Source organism: Fundulus heteroclitus, chromosome 5, assembly GCF_011125445.2.
Source record: "Fundulus heteroclitus isolate FHET01 chromosome 5, MU-UCD_Fhet_4.1, whole genome shotgun sequence".
Lineage (NCBI taxonomy): Eukaryota > Metazoa > Chordata > Actinopteri > Cyprinodontiformes > Fundulidae > Fundulus > Fundulus heteroclitus.
Window position 1 is genome coordinate 32,528,859 of NC_046365.1, and position 19,658 is coordinate 32,548,516.

Below are 19,658 nucleotides of genomic sequence, written 5' to 3' on the forward strand. Positions count from 1 at the left end.
GCACCACACATAGCAGGAATCACATACGCCATAAAGAAAACAGTGGTAGCAGCAGCATACAATCTGTCATATGACTGTCATCAGTTTCAAGGCTCTTCTTTGTTCTTTGTGCTTTTACTGCTGTTGCAAATAATGAAAATGTTAATAAAGATGAATGGGAACTCAGACGGGTTGTTATTTCCAGTGCAAAATGTTCAGATTCACGAATGACCTGAACACTGGGTGACAATGAAAAAATATATTTAACTATGACTGCACTGAAGTGTAGATGTAATCTCTCTTCAGGATCTGAATCCGGTCTAACGTAGAGTTATATGTTTAGATTAATCTGCATATTTCTTTACACTTGAATTTTCTTAGCTGGAATCCTATTTTGCCCCTCAGCTTGTTCCTTCGGGGTAAATATTACTCTGAATGTTGTGGATTAAACTAAACTGGATAATAATTAACTTGGACTGAGGCGCGAAGAAGCTGAAAACGTGGAATGAAAGCCTCTGCATGTTACAGCACCTTTTTGCCATAATGTCCCTCAAACAGAGCCCATATAACCGATAAGGTGTGCGTTTCCAGACTGATTCCTTTTTTTTTTCTTAAAAAAAGGAGGCTTGTTTGCTTTAAAAGTGAAAAGCGGAAACTTTTTTTCCTTTCACTTCATGTGACTTGACTCAGGACCGGTCCATTCAGCTTTCTCAGAAGGCGTGTTCTGCCTGTCACACTGTTGATGTTTTTTTTTTTTTTTTTTTCTTTTTTTTTTTGCTAAAGTGTGATTTACCTCGAAGCAGAAGTGAAAGAGGAACAGAAATCCTGGGACGAAGGTTGGGTTAGGAAGCCTCATGACTGCAGCCCACAGGGAACTTTGTAATGTGCCACACTGAAGTTTGTGTCTGATTCAAAACCTCTGATCTTCAGTGAAGGGCTGTCTCCCAGTTCTGTGAAACGCTTTAAGTCTGCTGATGTTGAATGGCACATTTTGGCATTTAGGCCACCTTAATTGTAGACTTCCTTGAAAATTGCAACACTGAAATGTATCAAACCTAGAAAGAATACAACTGTTGTTCTGTTTATGACTTCTGTTTTTTAAAAAAATCAACAAGTCCAACTTCACTATGTCTGAGAACTGTGTTGTTCCATCTAAGGTCTTAAATGCAAACAGGCACTTAACTAGAATATATATATATATATATATATATATATATATATATATATATATATATATATATATATATATATATATATATATATATATATGTTGCTGATACAGTCCTGATCAAAATCTGATTAAAGGAGCAGGCAATTCATGCTACTGGATTGTAAGGTTATAAATTGAACTTCAAACGGCAATAATAAGAAAAAGAAGCAAGACAAAATTAATAGAGTAGCCTCTAGCAATATTTTCTCCAGTCTTAAGATTTTCTTAAGAGTATAAATGTGCAACTAAAGCTCTGTATTAGAGCTTGGAAATTAGGACTAGATCAATCCATGCATCCATTTTCTGCCTGATCTTTACAGGGTACCAGGTAGCAGATGTCCACGGTATAACTTGTACGGTTTGTCATTATATCACAGGGCAACAGTGAGACACACCTGACAGACAGCAGTGTGCACAGTGACCACATGCACCATGCATTCACACCTAAAAGCAATTTAGAGCGGTTGAATAACCGAACATGCATAGTGAGGCACATGCACAAAAATGAAGGCATATCCAAATTTATTCATAAAATTAGAGAAATATAGTAGTGTGCAATGTAAATTACCAGACAAAAAGTATTCCTTAACTGCTAAAGTATGAATGCTTGACTCAAGGTGACGCTTCCTACAGTTTTGGCCAGGACGCTGTAATTATGAAATATTGTTTGTTGGTTTCTATTTCAATCACATTATTGTTAGAACCACTCAACATCCCCTGCAAAATGTTTGTGGCAATACTTTGCCAAAAAACTTTAGGCTTTCACGCCAAATAAAGGAAATCAAAGAAGTGAAATTGTCTAATTTGTCTGTCTTTGTGCTGTAGCTCTCTGTATCTCTCCCCCTTTCTATTCATTAAACTTTACAAATGACCTGGACTTGGATTCAAGGCTTTAAAATCAAAGTCTCTAGTAAAATCATTTCTGCATTGTGGGGCAATAAAGGTATTTTTTAAGCTTTTTTTTCACAAATATAAAACACGCAGGCAATGTGGGACACACGGATGCTCTTCGTATGAAAGGCTGGCCATTTCAGCCGGTATGACGCCATAATGTCTTTTTTTTTTTCCAAGGCAGACGCCACAAAATATTTTCCGTGCCACTTTAACGTCAAGCATTGTGGTTGATTTTGCACTAAACTACACCAAGGATTCCACAAACACTACTATTACTCCTCTGTCTGAGCCTAAAGGCCTGGTCTTCTCCATTGACTTCCTGACTCCTCCTCCTTTAAGTATTTTTTTTAATTATGCTATTAAAAACCTACACTCTCTAATTTGTCTGCATTTGGGTTCTGCCAACCTAACGATGATGACACCTGTGTTCAGGCCCCAGAGAGAACCCAACCTTTAAAAAAGGTTTGCTTGGAAGAAATGACAGCCTATGTTAACCAAAAAATGAAACTCTTTTTAGAGCAATGGTTGAAATGGGATCTCTTTGCTCCAGCCAAGTGGCCTAACAGCCCGACCTTATTAATATGACTTTATAGTGTAAATGCATCCTATTGTATGAATATGTATGTGACAAACTCCCTGTATGTATATAGTTCTGTTCTAAATGTGTGTTGTTCCCCACTTCCCCTTTCCCTGGAAAAACAATATATATATATATATATATATATATATATATATATATATATATATATATATATATATATATATATATATATATATATAAAGGTTTGCTTACTACAAGTCATTATATTATATTATTATATGATAATATATTATATTATTATATTATATTATATTATATTATTATATTATATTATATTATATTATATTATATTATATTATATTATATTATATTATATTATATTATATTATATTCAGGGGCAGTTCTTGACAGGGACTAAAAGGGGCCAGTGCCACAATTGGCTCTTTGGCTCACATAATATATTAAAATATTTTCTTTTGTCTTTTGTGTAGAACCGCCACTGATTATATTATATTATATTATATTATATTATATTATATTATATTATATTATATTATATTATATTATATCCAAAAGTTTCTCTATCTGTGATATGTAAACTAGAACAAAGGTTACGCAACTCTCCATCTGAGTGGCTGTAAGTCCTTTTTCTGAAGCTGCCACTCGGACGCTAACTTCAAGCAGGTTCTCTGCGTAAAGTTTTTTTTTTTTTCTTCTCCACGTCTGTTCCTGTGCGCGCCGCTTGTTTACCAGGCGGCTGCCGATTTGAAGAGGCGAGCCGGACCCTACTCGGAGTTTCCGCTTGCTTCAGCTCCTGCCGTATCCATGTCGCTCCGCGGCCGAAAATAACCGCAGGAGCAGCAGCAGCAGCAGCAGCAGCTTGTGACTCTGCCCGGCTGTTGTGGAGTCGCTCCAGCACGAACAGCTGACTCACTGGAGCCGCGCCGGGACATGGCGCGCTCTGACCCCCACGACCGGATCACCTTGTCGGCTTCGCTCGCTGCCGCCTCTCCTCGGAGACAGTCTGCGCCGGGCCCCCCCATGGGCTGAGCCGTCGCCCGGAAGATGATCGGGTCCCCGGACCTGCTGCCCTTCACCGGCAGCGGTGGGTTCGAGGAGGAGGGAGAGGAACCGCAGGCTCAGAACCTGCCGGAGGAGTTCTCCGTGCCTCTTTTACCTCCTTCTAACCCCTGGAGCACCGCGGCACAGTTTCACCGGGACTTCATACTGGTGGCTGAATTCTCAGAACAGGTGGGTACTTTTTTTTTTTTTTTTTTACATTTAATTCACCTTTTTAGTTAATAAATACAAACAAATAAATAAGAACATATAGAAATGAATAAAAAATTACATGCAACATGAAGCAGTTGTAGGGCGGGTACTCCTCCCACAGACCAAAAGCGTGACTGTGGGTAAACTGGTCTGTGAAAGCCCGACGGATGAATGGAAACAGGAATGAACGTAGGAAGGAGTAAGTAAATGAGTGATTAATTGAAGAAGTACGCAAATGAACAGAGGTGGGTAGAGTGGCCAAATATTGTACTCAAGTAAGAGTAGCACACTCATGTTTTGACTCAGGTAAAAGTGAAAAGTGATCAGCCAAGAAATTACTCAAGTAAGAGTAAACAGTAGTCAGTAAGAAGGCTACTCAAGTACTGAGTAACTAATCATCAACGGCTGAGGATTTAAGATTTAAAAACGATGTTATAGGACATACAAAAATACAAAGTTATGTCCAAATTCTGGTATTTTAAAGACAAAAGTGAAAGAAAAAAATAAACAAATAATATCAGAATTGCAAAATAACAAATTCAGGCAGAAGAAACACTTCTAAATATTTTTTCACCATTAAACTTAAAAACAATAGAGCAAGCAATTAATTCAGTGTTAGAACAGTGCAAAGTACTTTCAATGACAATATCCACTGTTTACTGTACGTTCATTCGACCTCCATATGAATCAGTGAGCTCAGCAGATAGAAAATACCATTAAAATAACAAAGCTGGTGTACAAGAAGTCTCACTTTAACCTAAATTCTAGTTTTTTTGTCTCTGGTCCATTTTTAGTTAAAACAAGAATGTTCTTTATTCATGAAGTTACTCGCAGAGGGTAGAGTAGCCAGAGATTTCACTCAAGTAAGAGTAGCGATACTTGAGTAATAATATTACTCAACATTACAGTGCAGTAAAACTACTCCTTAAAGTACATTTTGTTCAAAAAGTTACTCAAGTAAATGTAACTGAGTAAATGTAACTAGTTACTACCCATCTCTGCAAACGAATGAGTACATAAGATCACATAAAAACAAAACAAGTGAATTAATAAGTAATTAAAAACCGAGTAATTATGTAGAATATATAATATTAAGTAAATGAACGAAGTAAACAAATAAGTAAATAAATATGTTGATTAATGAATAATGGGGATAATTAGCCCCATTTGTGCCCCGATCTTCCCCTTCCAACAGGGAATGTTGTGTCGTAAAATTAACTTAGAAGCGACAGCGGTGGGAAATGTATCAACTGCGATAGAAGTGTTGGCAGATGAGGTCAGGCGCCGGTCCCTGTGAACAACAGACGTTCAACAAGCAGCATGGTGATCTGTGGAGAGTAGGGGAGATAAGGCGAGATAAGGTTTGGTGTTGAGAGGTGAGGGATGAACATCAATAAAAGGAAGAATCAAGAGTCTTTATTGTCATTATGTAACCATAACGAAGCTTTTGGTGAGGCGCCAGCTCAGAGTTCACATTATAACACAGAGACACGGATAAAAGACATTAACGCACCAAATAACTCTTCCTGAGAGGCTAAAAGGTGTGTAAATAACCACTAGCCACTGGCAAAGGTGGGTAGTAACTAATTACATTTACTCACATTTACTTCAGTAACATTTTGAGCAAAATGTACTTTTAGGAGTATTTTTACTACATTGTACTTTTCACTTTTACTTGAGTAAATATTAATACCCAAATATTGCTACTCTTACTTGAGTACAATTTCTGGCTACTCTAGTTACTGTGAGTAACTTCCTGAATAAAGAACATACTTGTTTTAACTAAAAATGGACCAGAGGGACAAAAACCTAGAGTTTATGTTGAAGTGAGACTTCTTATTTGCACACAAGCTTTATTATTTTAATATTTTCTATCTGTAAACAGTAGATATTGTTATTGAAAGTACTTTGCACTGTTCTGATGTTTTGAAGTTTAATGCTGAAAAGATTATGTTGAAAAGAATTTGCACATAAGGTTATACTTTTGTCTGTCTGATTACATAATTCTTAAATATTAAATCATCAGCTGTTATGATTAGTTACCTGAGTAGCCTTCTTACTGAATACTCTTTTCTACTTTTACTTGAGTAATTTCTTGGCAGACAGCCTTTTAGTTTTACTTGAGTACAATATTTGGCTTCCCGACCTCTGACCTCTGGTATAATTTGAGTGTTGAAGTAAAAAGAAAAAAAGACAAGTAAAAAAAAAAAAAAAAAGTTGCAGTCAGTTTACAGAATGATAATTTAGGTGATTTTAGAAGCAAACGAGTCTCCGCTGGAATGGTTTGGAAAGATGGGAAAGTGGAAATTAGGTCTGGGCGATGTGGCTTAAAGATAAAATATCCAATTTCATTTTACCAAATCCGATTAATTAGTTTATATTTTTATCTTTCATTGCATGAAAACAAGTTTCCGAAGTTATTTTTAATAAGTTTTGATAACATCTCCCCTTGAAGTTGACCTGAATTCAAAGTGCAGCTAGTTATACACTTTGAAACATGCCAGATGGCAGACCCCGCCATAGTAAACGATGAAAATATGACACAAAATGTTTGCTGCTAGTGGTGCTGCACATCTCAAATCAGGCCTCCCTTCACTTGTATAGCTTCGACTTAACTTCAAAAAAGTAAATGAATACATTAAAGTTCCTCGTCTGCAGGGCAAAACAGTTTCCTTTTCAGAGCATTTTGACAACGTATTTTCCTAAACATACTGATATAATGCAAAGTTTCCTGGAAGCCTAAGAGAGTTCTTTGGCCAAAAGAAATGTCGATTTTGCGCAAATTAAATCTTTTAAGAATTTCAAATTCAAATTAATTGATTTATCGTCCAGCCCTAGTGGACATGCTGAAAAAGGGTGGAGGAGAAAAAGATGAATGAATTTAAACACTTAAGATGTTAATAAGTATAACTATAGCATTAACAGTGGTCAAGCATTGATATTTTACAGTTATGTACAGCTTTTCCTCCTTTTGGCACCTTCTTTTGATTATTGAGCTGATGTGACGTGAATTTCTCCACTGTGAGATCAATAAAGTCTATCTTATCTTATCTTTATGTGAAATATTTTTGCACAGTTATTACATAGTATAACCTTTTAAATTAATTAAATTTGAAAAAATCTTAAAGAACATCCTTCTTTATTTTTATCATTGTTGTTTTTTAAGAGGTTTATTCATTAGCTTGTGAAACATTTAATCGAACAGTTACTTTGCTGTGGGTTGGACTTCGCTTTTTCAGGAAATGTTTCTCCTTTTTAAACGAGAACTGCTCCTCAAACGGCTCTCCACAAACCAAAGAGCCGGCCTCTTCACGCAATACCCAGCGTTATAGGACAGAGTTTCTGTTTCTGATCAACTCAGATCGGCATGAATTTAAAACGCTAATTTCATTTTGACGTGTTACTGAGTAATATTAGACTTAGATTGACTATAAAAATCAGAAAAGAAACAAAATCCTAGGGTTTAGTTAGGTGATTGAAAAAAAGGTGATTGAAACTCTGCATCCTCACAGAAAGTGGCAGGCAATTAAGTTAATCCTTTATAAATTTAAGCGGAAAAGGCTGAACAAGTCATATTTTGGGTAATATCTTTAAATGTTTGTGAATAAAATCTAAATATCTGTCACTTTAAATGACAAATTGGATGCAAACATCCTGTACCTTTCTCCAGGTTGGCCCAAAGCCCGTCCTGACGATACCAAATGACGCCCAGGTCATCGGCTCTTTTGACCTCAACCATTTCTCCGTGCGCATCATGTCTGTGGACTACCAGGCGTCGGGGCCAGGCCACAGCCCCCCCGCTTCGCCCGGACCCCGGCTGAACTTCAGCGAGGACTCCAGGGTGATCCTGGGAGATTCGGCCGAAGACGCCTTTGCGTACGTTCATCACCTGACCCTGTACGACCTGGAGGCGCGGGGAATGGTGCGACCCTTCTGCATGGCCTACGTCTGTTCGGACCAGACCAAGCTGATGGAGAACTTTGCCGAGCTGTCCGAGGGTTTTTCCCAGGCCTCTGACAGCCTGAAGACGGGAAACAGGCAAGCCTTCTCCGCAGAGCTGCAAAGAAAACTGCAGGAGCTCGAGTAAGATGTTTTATTTCTGCGTCCAGCGGTTAAAGGAAGAAGCGTATCTGCTGCAGCTTCTTTAGTTAGATAAGGGTTTCTGCTTTAAACAAGTAGCTTGGAGACTGACTGAAGCAAATATTAATGATGCATAATTAAGGAATGTTTACAAGAATTGAGTATTATAATCCAGAACAGTTCACACCCTTTGAACTTTTTCACATTTTGTCAGTTTAAAACCACAAACAAAAGGGAATTTATGTGATATATGAACATGTTGAGGAGAAAAATGGTATGTATTATTTATTTATTTTTTCTTTAATTGATTCAATGGTAAACCATCTTTTTTCTGCAATTACAGTTTTCTTGAACACAGAGACGTCTTTTGGGACATGTCTCTGTCAGATATGCACAACTAAAGGCATTTTTTCCCATTTTTCTTTTCCAAATTGCTCAAGCACAGCTCCGCTGAAAGGAGAATGTCTGCCCACATTATTTTCTAATCTTGGCATAGAATCTTAGTCAAAGTCAGGCAAAGTAATTAGGAAGTTAATAATTTGGCAACTTCATAAACGCATTGGTTGGGGTAGACTTCATTTAGGGACATCGGAGTGATATGAATCTGTGCCAACCTTTTTTATATTTCTATTTGTAAAAAAAATTTGAAACCCACGTATTAATGTCCGGCTTCTCAGTTACAGTCAACTCTGTTTGGTTTAGGTTTGTGGCTCTAACGCGACGAAACGAGAAAGGTTCCAAGGCTGTGAATGCTTTTACGAGACACTGTATCCAGCAGAGAGATAAGCAACTTGTTCTTGTGAATTATCTTGAATGGTGGTAATAAAATCTGAAAGAAGTTGAAAGACTGACTGAAGAAGGCCTTTCAAAGCTGGCCGATAGAAATATGTCAGCTATTAAGATGTCACTTGTTCTCCTGAACTTTAAAATGAGGTTTAGGGTCGGAAACAACAAAGAAGTTTGCCTGCCGATCGTAAAAACCTTTAAAAACAAAAGCAAGCAGTAAAGCACGGTTCAGTGGACCGGTGGGATCAAACTTCATATCTGTCTGGACGATGCAAAGAGGAAACTTTACTATTTATCGCTTTTATTATTTTTTTTTTTTATTGTTCGGTGACTTGAAATTGACTACAAAATAAAATGGATTATTATTATTATTAAATGTTTTACATGATTAATTCAGTGGTTTACAGTTAAACAAGGAATATTCCTGCAACTATAATCCTTTTATTTGGCAGGAACAGCATCAGCTGTCATCGTGTTGATAAATATGACAGTATATCATATCAGTTAAAATATTGTGCAGCTTAAAATCATCAGTAACGGTTAGAGTACGGCAGAAGTGTGTTTTTTTTTTTACCACAGAAAACTGAGGTCTTGAAGAAGATCTGTTCATTTTCCAAAAGTGGATGAGTATCACAACCATTTTAATTTGACTGGTATGTGTAAACAAGAATAATTTGACTCTGGGTTGCACAGTGCTCACAATGTACTTACTTATACAATAACGCAATAATGCTGTAATAATAATAATAATAATAATAATAATAATAATAATAATGCAGAAGGGACACCAACAAAAGGATAGAAGGTCGACTAGAGCGGCGTTAGAAATGCTTCGGTGAGCTCAGGTCGACATGTTTGGTGTAAAAACGAGACCAGACTGAGATATTGAGGGCACAAGCAAAGGAGAGATAGAAAACATACTGGAAAAGAAGAAGACCACAAGAAAGAGTGAACAAGCGCAGTGAAGGACAGAGGAAGATGTTTGGTTTTGGTTGAGATGGCAGCAGATTATATAAATTATACATAAAGAGCACAGCTATAAAGCTTTGCCTCTGTCTGTTTAGTAGATCTTGATAATTAAATATTTATGATCATATTTGGTAAATCTATTTCAGTCCAGTAAACAAATGGGAAACGAAAAAGGCATTCAGGGTCAAAGTCAATCCTAAAAAGGTCAGAATTCTTATTTTGGTATTTTCTGGATCTGGAAACAATATTTTGATTTTCAGACATTTTTCTCTGTCCTGTTCTGTCTGGAAGATAAAAATATAAGAAGTAGGGGAGTTTGAAGCGCAGAAAATGTGCAGACAACCCGCTTGTCCGATTTCCCAGAACAAAGGCTGTGGTGAAACCCCGAAAAGCTGGAAATGTCTCGTGTTGTGCCCAGAAAAGGTGATATTTTTTGACGCTGGCATCTGCAGCTCATTTCCGCCTCATTTAAACGAGTGTCTCGGCAACTCTTGACAAAAATCCCAATGAAACACGTTTCCCCTCCCGGTGTGGCCGTGGAGTCGGTTGACCTGGACTGACCGTCGCCTCTAATCTCTGCAGGTACAGACGGTGGACCCTGCTGCAGGAAACAGATCTCCAGAAGACAGCAGACGGAGCCACAGAAGCGGAAGGGAGATCGGATGAGCTCGAAGCTTTAGAGCATTCAATCAGAAACCACCGAGAGCTCCTTCGCCAGGTCACATCTTACCCAAACAGGAAGCTCAAGCAGCCTGACTTCCTGCCCTACGACCCGGCCGACTCCCTCACAGACCTGACCTCCGAGCCATCCTCTCCCATCCTCTCTTCCTCCTGCCGGTCTGACCAGCTTCTGAAGCCGTTGGAGGAGCTCTGCAACTTCTACTTCCTGTCCCTGATGAGAAACCAGCTCGCGGACACGGAGCACCGTCTGCGTGGCGACCGGAGCGTCCTGCGGACTTCTCGCGTAGCGCAGACGCTGTCCAGGAGGCTGAAACTTACAAACTTCCTGTTTGAACTGTGCTGCCCGGTGGATGCTGAGGAGGAGGATGAGGGGGAGGAGGAGGAAGAGCAGAGGGTGTCGGGGAGAATGATGGGTGCTGTGGATGGTGACGCAGAAAAGCACGACGGAGAGTCGTTCTCCTGCGTGGAAGAGATCCAGATAAAGATGGAGGCGGGAGACGGCGGGCGGGCGACCCCCGAACCCGACGCGGCCACGGAGATGATGGGCAGCACGAGCAGCAGCGACAGCATCGAAGTTCTCGGGACCGAGAAGTCGTATCAGGCTCAGCATGAGGTGGCTGTGTCGGACAGCAGAGGTACGTCCTCGCTGTGGTGGGCTAAGGAAGTTTACGCCTTTGTTAATGACCCCAAGTAAAGAGAGGAGGTTGAGCAAAAAGCAGTTCCTCTGGAGCTCCCTTTACCCGCCTTAGACAATTTGACATAAAGGGTCTTCTCGTCTTGTTCTGAAGAAGGTTTTGCAAATCATTTCAGCGACTGACGCCCCAAATAAACGCTGCTGAAGTTGGATGACTTCCTCAGGGTCCGATCTCTGAGAAAACGTGTCTCTGGGTCGGCAAAAATCGGAATAATCAGATGGACGGATAGAGAAATACGCTTCCTTTTTAATTTTAGAAAAATGTCCTAGGATAAAATGTGATCGATATTGACCCCAATAACAACAGAAAAAATATCAAATAATTAATAAATAATTAAACAACACAAAATCAATCTTAGACATTCAAGCAACAACAAGACAAATTATTATTATTGCATTTCTAATACAGCGGTTGAGCCAAAGCAAAACATGCCTTCAGATCAGCTCTTTCTCTTCTTCTCCTGCACAGAAGCACCAGCGGCCGACGTTTGCCTCCGGCGGGCGGCGGTGGAAGTGCGGCGCGTGCGGGCCTACGCCAGGCGTGCCAACAGCGAGGACAGCATCGAAGTGCTCAGCACCACTGAGTCCATCGTCCCTGAGGACCTCACCGCCATCACGGAGGAAGAAGCCGAGGATCGCTGTCTTCCCAACGGGCTTGAGGAGGACGACGAACTGCAGGCTGGGGGTAGATCCGACGAAGCTCTGAAGGAAGAAAAGATGACGAACTGTGCTACTTCAGAGAAGGAAAGTGAAGAACCGGGTGGAGGAGGAGATGCTTTAGAAGAGATAGTGGTCAGTGTTGGTGTGCCAGTTAAAGATGATTCACTTGCAGAGAAGAAGATAAACGACGTCCAAGATGCTACCTCAGAGAAGACGTATAAACTCCCCCAAGGTAACGTTTACGGTAAAGATGAGAACATTCCTAAAACGATGCGCTCGTTCTCCTCTAGGGAGGGTAGTGGGGAAAAATCACTAACTGTTCTATTTGAGGCAGACAGCTATTACTGTGATCTTTTAAAATTGTCTTCATGAAAAGTTTTTTGGATTTTCTAAAAGATTTTTCAAAAGGTTTTCCTTGACGTTTGCCAGCTTTTCTCCCAGTCCTTGCGCCTGACATAACATTTGTAAAAAATAAACGTTAAATTTGCCGTTGGAAGGACAAAAGAAGAAAACTCTCACATAAAACACTCTGCTTACAGCCGCTCTTCATTTATGGTTTAATTTGTTCCTTTTTTTATTTTCAGTGCTATGAGGAAGTTTTTTTCTTCTAAATATCAAATGATTTGGAAAATCTTGAACTTTTTAAACCTGTTTTTAACAACCCTCATCTTCTCACCTCCTTCATGTTCTTACAATAATCTCCTGTAGTTCATATAATATTCTGAAAGGTTGCCGGTTTCCTTTGTAATAATTACCTGTGACATATTTGTTTCTACACAGCTGAAGAAGCCGTGGCGGTGAGGCCGAAGAAGACGAGGCCCGTGCTTGACCTCCATTTCAAAATGGCCGCTCCCCTCGCCCTGGTGGAGGTTGGTCTCCGCCCCCCACCCCGCGCTCCTCAGAGGCTGCTCAGTGCGGACGACGTGTCCGACTGCACCAGCTTCACCAGCAACTCGGAGCCGCCGTCTCCCACCACTGCCGATCTCACCAAAACACGCGTGGACAAGAGGAGGAGGAGGAGGAGGGCCGGACTCCGGGCCCTCAGGTTCATCAAGCAGCTCTCGTTCTCCCAGCATGCCATCTTCTGTCTGCTGAGCGGCCGGCCGCTGGTCGTCGCGGGAGGAGACGAAAGGTTTGTGAGGAAGCTGGTGGACGGTTTGAGGCTCTTCCTGCCGGCCCCTGGTCCTGATGGGAGCGCCGTGATGCCGTGTTTGAACGCGCCCCTTCAGCTGACCGACCTGCTCACCTGGAGGCTGATAGGAGTACACAGGTGACCATTATGTGACTTAGTACTTATCGCCCTTTTGTCTCAGTGCTGTTGGAAGACATGATGGCGTAGGAAAACAACGCTTTACCTTCACCTTGAAAAATGATTCAACACTGTGGCACACATCTGACAGAAAAAACTCCAGTTATATGTACTTTCCATGTGAAGCAAAATCCATGCAACTAGGACTTATATGTCCCAAGAGTGATCCAGTAATTAAATAACAGCATCTATCCAGATATTTCATTAATTTCGGAAGAAAGAATGCCTGAAACTGAAAGTAAATCTGATGGCATCACTTGCTGTCTGATCTTTCGGGTTGATAACCGTTTGACCTCCTTGGGACTCAGAGGGTATCGAAATTTAACTCCCAGATGGTCAAATGATTCTAAAATATGATACGAAACAAGCCTGTGAGGAATTAATGTACCTGTTTGGGACGGAGCAGAACACTGGGAATTTCCCACCAAGGCTGTCAGACTACTCGCACTCTTTAGGACGTCAGCGCGTCAAAAGTGGGCCTCGTACTTCCGCAAGATGTGTCCGCAGTTTGCTTCTGTTTCTACCCAGTTCACACGTTTTTGAAAATACCGTACAGCGTAAGTCAGGAGACAGTGTGACAGCGGATTTGCGTCAATTCTACTTCATTTTATACAAAAAAAAAACTTGTCGAGTGACACCTTATAGACATAAGACCTAGCTACGCTGCAAAAACAGAACAAAAATAATAAAAATCTTCTTGAAATTAGTGCATTTATCCTTGATTTGAGCAGGTAAATAAGATGATTTGCCAATGGAATAAGATTTTGGCACTTTAAATAGGAACGACTCATCTCTATCATCTTATTTGAAGTGCAGTATATCTAATCATCTTATTTTAGGGGTCAAAAATCTTGTTCCATTGGCAAATCATCTTATTTACCTGCTCAAATCAAGGATAAATGCACTCATTTCAAAAGGTTTTTACTTATTTTTAGTTCTGTTTTTGCAGTGTACAGCATTGGCTGTTGGAGCCTGGTGCAATCGACACGTCAATAAGTTGGTCATTTTGTAGGAGAAGATCTGATATGTTGCAGCAAAGGTTTCCACAAAAAAAGGACCAAAATGACTGAAAGCAAAAGCACTATTCACCAACTTTAAATAGATTTTTTGGCTAAACCATAAACAGTTTAGTTGCATATCTTAAATTACAGTGGAAACTTAGTATTGTCCTGCAGACAACTCAAACCCCTCGTACGAAGCCAGACCATTTAAGGTATAGGAAAAAAATACGTATTGTGTCACTGAAAGCAAGTTGGGAGACTTCAAATGAGATCAAACCATTTAGTTTAGGTTAATAGCCCAGCTGTGGAGTTTTGAACCAGCTTGTGTTTGGATGGATATGACTTTGGAGTGGTTTATGAGAAAACGTGACCCGTGTTTGTGATTCAGAAAACTGAAATATGAATTAAAGTCTAACTTAGGTTTTTGAATGCTTTAGAACATGTAACCAACAGATAGAACCGTCTAACCTTGCCTGCAAGATGAATTCTTGCTGCATTTGTGGGTCTCTGGGTTCCTGAGCAAGACCCTAAACCCCAGATTGCTCCCCGGGCGCCGCACAGTGGCAGCCCACTGCTCCCCAATGGGAAAACGGTTCGGGCCAATCGCGTTGCAATATTGTGGTTTAGGGCGGGACCTACCGGTGCACAGAGCTGCGGGGGGCCCACAGCCGAACCAGAATAAACATGGCAGCGCAGGAGGACACAGGCGTGGCTGCTGCCATCACATCTGTTTTGAAAGAACAGCAAGAAGAGCCGTGACCTTGATTGACCTTGACTACTTTCTTGGGGTTTCTCATAAAGCCTGCTGCTTACGTTTTCATTTGATACCGTGATTGGCTAAAATCAACCTTTGATAGGCAGGCACTAGGTGTCGCTTCGCCCAATCAGCTCAGAGAACTCAGCTGAATGTCCCCCCTTTACCCAAATGGAGCAGTCCCAGATTGATAATGTGCACGACATAGAGTTAGACATTCAATCTGGTTTGCCAGGTTAAGAAATATAAACTTTTTTTTTAAGCTTCTTTTTTCTTTTTGTAGAATTTTTACCTACAAAGCATTATGATATAGTGTAAGAATGTTTCGTCATTGATGGTCTCTAGACTATTGTTAATATACTTGGAATTTCTCCACTCAGAGACAAATAAAGGACTCTTCCTCTACAAACACCAGATAAGCATCTTGGCTTGAAAAACTAGATTGAAGACAGCATTGTGCAAACATCTTCCCACGGGGATGTCATTAAGTAAAGGAACAAGCTGAACATATTTACTGTAGAGCTAACCACCGCGCTGGTACCAGTACAGTGGCTCACAAAGAACACGGCTCCTGCATTCAGAACGGGATACGTTTCTGCGGTTTATCTGCAGGTGACTTAATAAATGCTTCTAGGGTTTAGAAGTGTCGTAGTGAACCAACGTTTTTCTTTATATTAACAACCGCTATCCCGTGAACCCTGCATGAAAAACTTAAATTGTTTAGTTTACTGCCAGGATGTGTAACGTTGCGGCTTCCTGAAATAGTGTCTTCGTTTTAATGCATATTTCTTTATAAAGTCTCAGTTAATACGATGCTTCCAGTACAGAAAAGTGGTCCTAGACTGATTTACAATTACTGAAGACAAGATGATAATAACATGAAAAACAGCACTGAGATTAGAAATTAACTTTCAAATTACATCTAACTTAAAACCTGATAATTTTTTATTGTGATTTTAATCAAATAAATCCACTGCCCCACTTACAAGATGGATTGTTAACTATAAGAAAACATGAAAATTAGTTTTTTTATTAGCAACTGGAACCAGACTGTATGTGTCGTTCAACTTTGTGTGGATACAAAAAGTTGGCTCTGAGAAAACGAAGCCAATTCTGCTCTGCCTGGAAGTGTTCAACTAGAAATTGCTGTTCCTCTGAAAAAGCAGCGAGAATGCTGTTCTGCAGAATGGTTGAGCTGGAGATCCCTGAAGAAGAGAAAAACTAGCTAATAAAAATACACATTAAAATCAAAGAAGAACCAATGTGAACATAAAAGGACAACAGCTGCAGGATTAGAAGCAGAACAACATGAGGGAAAAGCCCTAAAGGTTTATTGAACTAGCTGAAGACAGCAGCAGGATGTGTGGACATATTAAAGTTTGGATGAAGTTTCTAGCTGAAAGTATACGCTGAAGCAGTAAGTTGTGAAAAAGCACAAAGTTTTTGAAGAATTTGAAGGATTCTCCATTTATTTCAATGAGAGAAAGTCAGAAAAAGTTAAATATTTAAAAAAATATATAAAAGTTAGAATTACTTTCGCAGTAATGTCGTGAACTAGCTGAACACTTTCATACCAAAATTGTTAAAATTGGTTGAAGTATGCAGACGTAGTTACGGAATAATAATAAAGACAAACGGGAAAACAATAAGTGAGAATGCTGACTCAAAATTTAGTTCCAAGAGGAAATTACTTCCTTTTAACACAGCGAAAAGGGAACAAAAAGTAAGTAAAAATTTCTTGAAATGTATTTTTCCTTGATTTGAGGAGCTAAATAAGACTATTTGCCAATGGAATGAGTATTATTACCCCTAAAATAAGATAATTAGATATCCGCCCTCAAGATGATGGAGATCAATTGTTCCTAAGTGCAAAAATCTTATTCCATTGGCAAATACTCTTATTTACCTGCTCTAATCAAGGAAAAATACACTGATTTCAAGAAAATTTCACTTCGTTTTAGTTCCCCTTTTGCAGTGAAAAGATCCATCTATTTATAAGACTAAGTAATGCCTCAGAAGTTAAATGACGGGATCCTTGTCTTCCTTCTTCAGATCCTCCTCCAGCGCATCCTCCGCCATTATTCAGTCTCTGACTCCACTCAGCCGCTACGTCGCTCTGCTGGACCTCGACCAGAAGACGCTTCGCTGTCCTCCGTATTCGGGATCCCTCATCAACGTCCTGGCCGATCCCCACGCCGGCTTCGGCCGGGGCACCACCTACCTGCTGCACCTGGAGAGCTGCCTGACGGCGCTGGCCAATCAGGCGCTGCTGCGCGCCTTCACACCTGCCTCCCAGCGTCCGACAGCCGCTGCGGGACCCGCGGCCGCGGAAAAGGATGGCCAGCGTCTGCTGGGACTCTGCAGCAGTGAGAGTGACTTTAGAGTCATGCATCACCTGTCTGACGTCATCACGCGGCGCTACACCGGACGGCCAGCGGTGCTCAGGTTTTGGTACAAATCAGCGCAGCTTCACAGAAATACACACGCGACGTAGACTCGAGGAGTTGCTGAACGAAGTGCCTCAATTTCAACTAACCAGCTGCTAGACATGTTTCACACAGGACTGCTGCAGTTAATAGAATGTAAAAAAAATGTGAATATAGCCTAAAAAGTTTATTTTTTGCCCATCATCTCAAAGTGAAACTCAAATAGTTTCACAAAGTGATGTTTCAAGCCTTTTTTCTCGTAATTTCCAAGATTCTGGCTTACAAGATAGTTAAAACCCAAAATTCAGTGTCTCAAAAAAATTGAATGCTGTGGGAAAAAAGTTAATTATTGGAAACTTATGTCACACCACAGCTTAAAAACACCTGCAAATGTTTCCTGAGCCTTTAAAGGCTCTCATTCTGGGTCAGTAGGCGACACAATCACTGGGAATACTGCTGACTGGACAGATTTCCAGAAGACGGCCATCTGCACCCTTCACAAGGAGGGGAAGCGCCCAAAGGTCATTGCTGAAAGCTGGTTGTTCAGAGTTCTGTATCCAAGCATGTTGATAGAAAATTGAGTGGAAGGAAAAAGCTGCACCAGTAACTGGGAGAACCACAGCCTTGGGAATCGTCAAATCTATTCAAGAATTTGTGGGAGCTTCACACGAAGTGGAAGAGCCACCACACACAGACGACTCCTACACATGGGCTACAAGCGTCTTACCAGGGCTCAATGGCCCAAAGTCCCGTTTTCAGATTAAAGTAAATTCTGCATTCTGCAACATTAAACTTTTTTGAGATGTAACTGTAATTTATGCTTTTATTTAAGATTCGATTTATTCCCAAGCTGCTGTCACCAAAGACTTGCACCCAGCCTTAAATTAATACATTTAAAGGTATATTATGCAACCGGGGTTTATTTTCCAGCGAGGCTCCCCCCGGAGGGCGAAACTAAAAGTGCACTGTTGTAAAGATGCTCAGCTGTTCTGGTTTCTCCGGCGTCAAGCCAGGCACGGTTGTTTTGAGCTTAGCAGACAGGCGAACACAACGAAAAGTGTAAAAAAGGGCAGTACAAACAATGACTAACACAGTGATGGTATGAACATCAAGCTTCCCGCAGCGCTATCTTGGCGAGGCGGCGCCAAGCCGCGGCTGCCTCGCCATGCCGCCGCCGCCTCGCCAGTTTTATTATTATTATTATTATTATTATTTATTTATTTTTTTATGTTTGCAAGACGCTACCGCCACCGCCTCGCCAAGCCGCGGCGGCCGCGGCGAGGCGGCGGCTGTAGCGTCTTGCAAACATAAAAAAAATAAATAAATAAATAAAAAAATAATAATAATAAAACTCAATATGCTTGCATGTTTATTTGACGTTAACACGCGGTTCTTTGTTGTTGCTTTCGCGCGTGCATATAGTGAATGGCAGGGAAAAAACACATGGAGTTCTCGCCGTAAAGAGAGACTTCTGTGGGTGCGGGCCGTGAGCCCAGGGCGGCCGAGAAAACCTTTGTTCGACCTGAAATGACTCATTTAATCATCCAAAACGGTATGGAACACATTAATTAACTGAAAAATGTTGCATAGTATGCCTTTAAAATGTATCAAATTCTAATGCGATCATAAGTGAGACAAAAAAAACTTTGTAATTCATAGATACAAAGATAATCCGAACATCTGAGGATGTTTGTCCATTATGGTGCTGTGACTTCCAGAGGTCTTAGATTCTAAAATCCCAATTTTTTTAGAAGAAAACCCCAGTTCTGTCATTTTCACATTTGGTTTTATTTAAGCTAACAAAACACTATGCAATCATGACTATAAATCTCACGATGGTGGATAACAATGCAAAACCAGATGAAGTCTTTTCAAGATTTGATCAAATTCAAAATGTATTTTACCCCCTAAAACATAGGGTTTGAATATATTCATGGATCTGACAGCGTAGTGTATTTTCTAACATTACATGTTTAAAATAAACCTTTTCTAACAGTAAATACTGAAAGTTTTGCATATTATTTGACTGTAAAAGCTTTGACCTATTAACATGTACATTACTTATGCTTAATAGAGCAAAATTACTGTCACGTTACATGATTTTATTTGTTATTCCTCCAATAGATGTAAATTATTTAATTGTGTGGATGACTGCTCTGAAAATAAAGTCATATTGATAAACTAAAGCCTCCTGGCATCTTTTATTTTAGCCAGTCATCTCATAAATCATGATCATTAAAAGGCACAAAAATCCTTGTGACCATAAAAAGCAAAAGCATCACCAGAATTCATAGCATATATTTGCCCCCCCCCCCCCCCCCCATTCTTCAAAATACAAATACAAAAGTTTCTGTCAAAGTTTTAAATACAAAACTAATGAGACAGGAAATAAAGTGTAGAGA

At 40.2% G+C, this 19,658-nt stretch overlaps 1 protein-coding gene across 1 annotated transcript; it reads left to right on the forward strand.

Moving 5' to 3' along the window:
• Positions 1 to 3,689: 3,689 nt before the first annotated feature.
• On the forward strand, positions 3,690 to 18,070 carry smcr8b (Smith-Magenis syndrome chromosome region, candidate 8b). The gene is made up of 6 exons (XM_012882465.3): positions 3,690 to 3,875; positions 7,567 to 7,979; positions 10,314 to 11,047; positions 11,576 to 11,998; positions 12,547 to 13,036; positions 16,883 to 18,070. The coding sequence occupies exons 1-6, from the start codon at positions 3,690 to 3,692 to the stop codon at positions 17,322 to 17,324; spliced, it is 2,688 nt and encodes an 895-aa protein (XP_012737919.2). The 3' UTR covers positions 17,325 to 18,070.
• The last annotated feature ends 1,588 nt before the right edge of the window (positions 18,071 to 19,658 follow it).

Bases quoted from the DNA above. Each gene is read 5' to 3' on its own strand.
- smcr8b (XM_012882465.3), top strand. From the start codon at position 3,690: ATGATCGGGTCCCCGGACCTGCTGCCCTTCACCGGCAGCGGTGGGTTC. The intron at 3,876-7,566 runs GTGGGTACTTTT...ACCTTTCTCCAG, and splicing joins TGGCTGAATTCTCAGAACAG to GTTGGCCCAAAGCCCGTCCT. The intron at 7,980-10,313 runs GTAAGATGTTTT...TAATCTCTGCAG, and splicing joins AGAAAACTGCAGGAGCTCGA to GTACAGACGGTGGACCCTGC.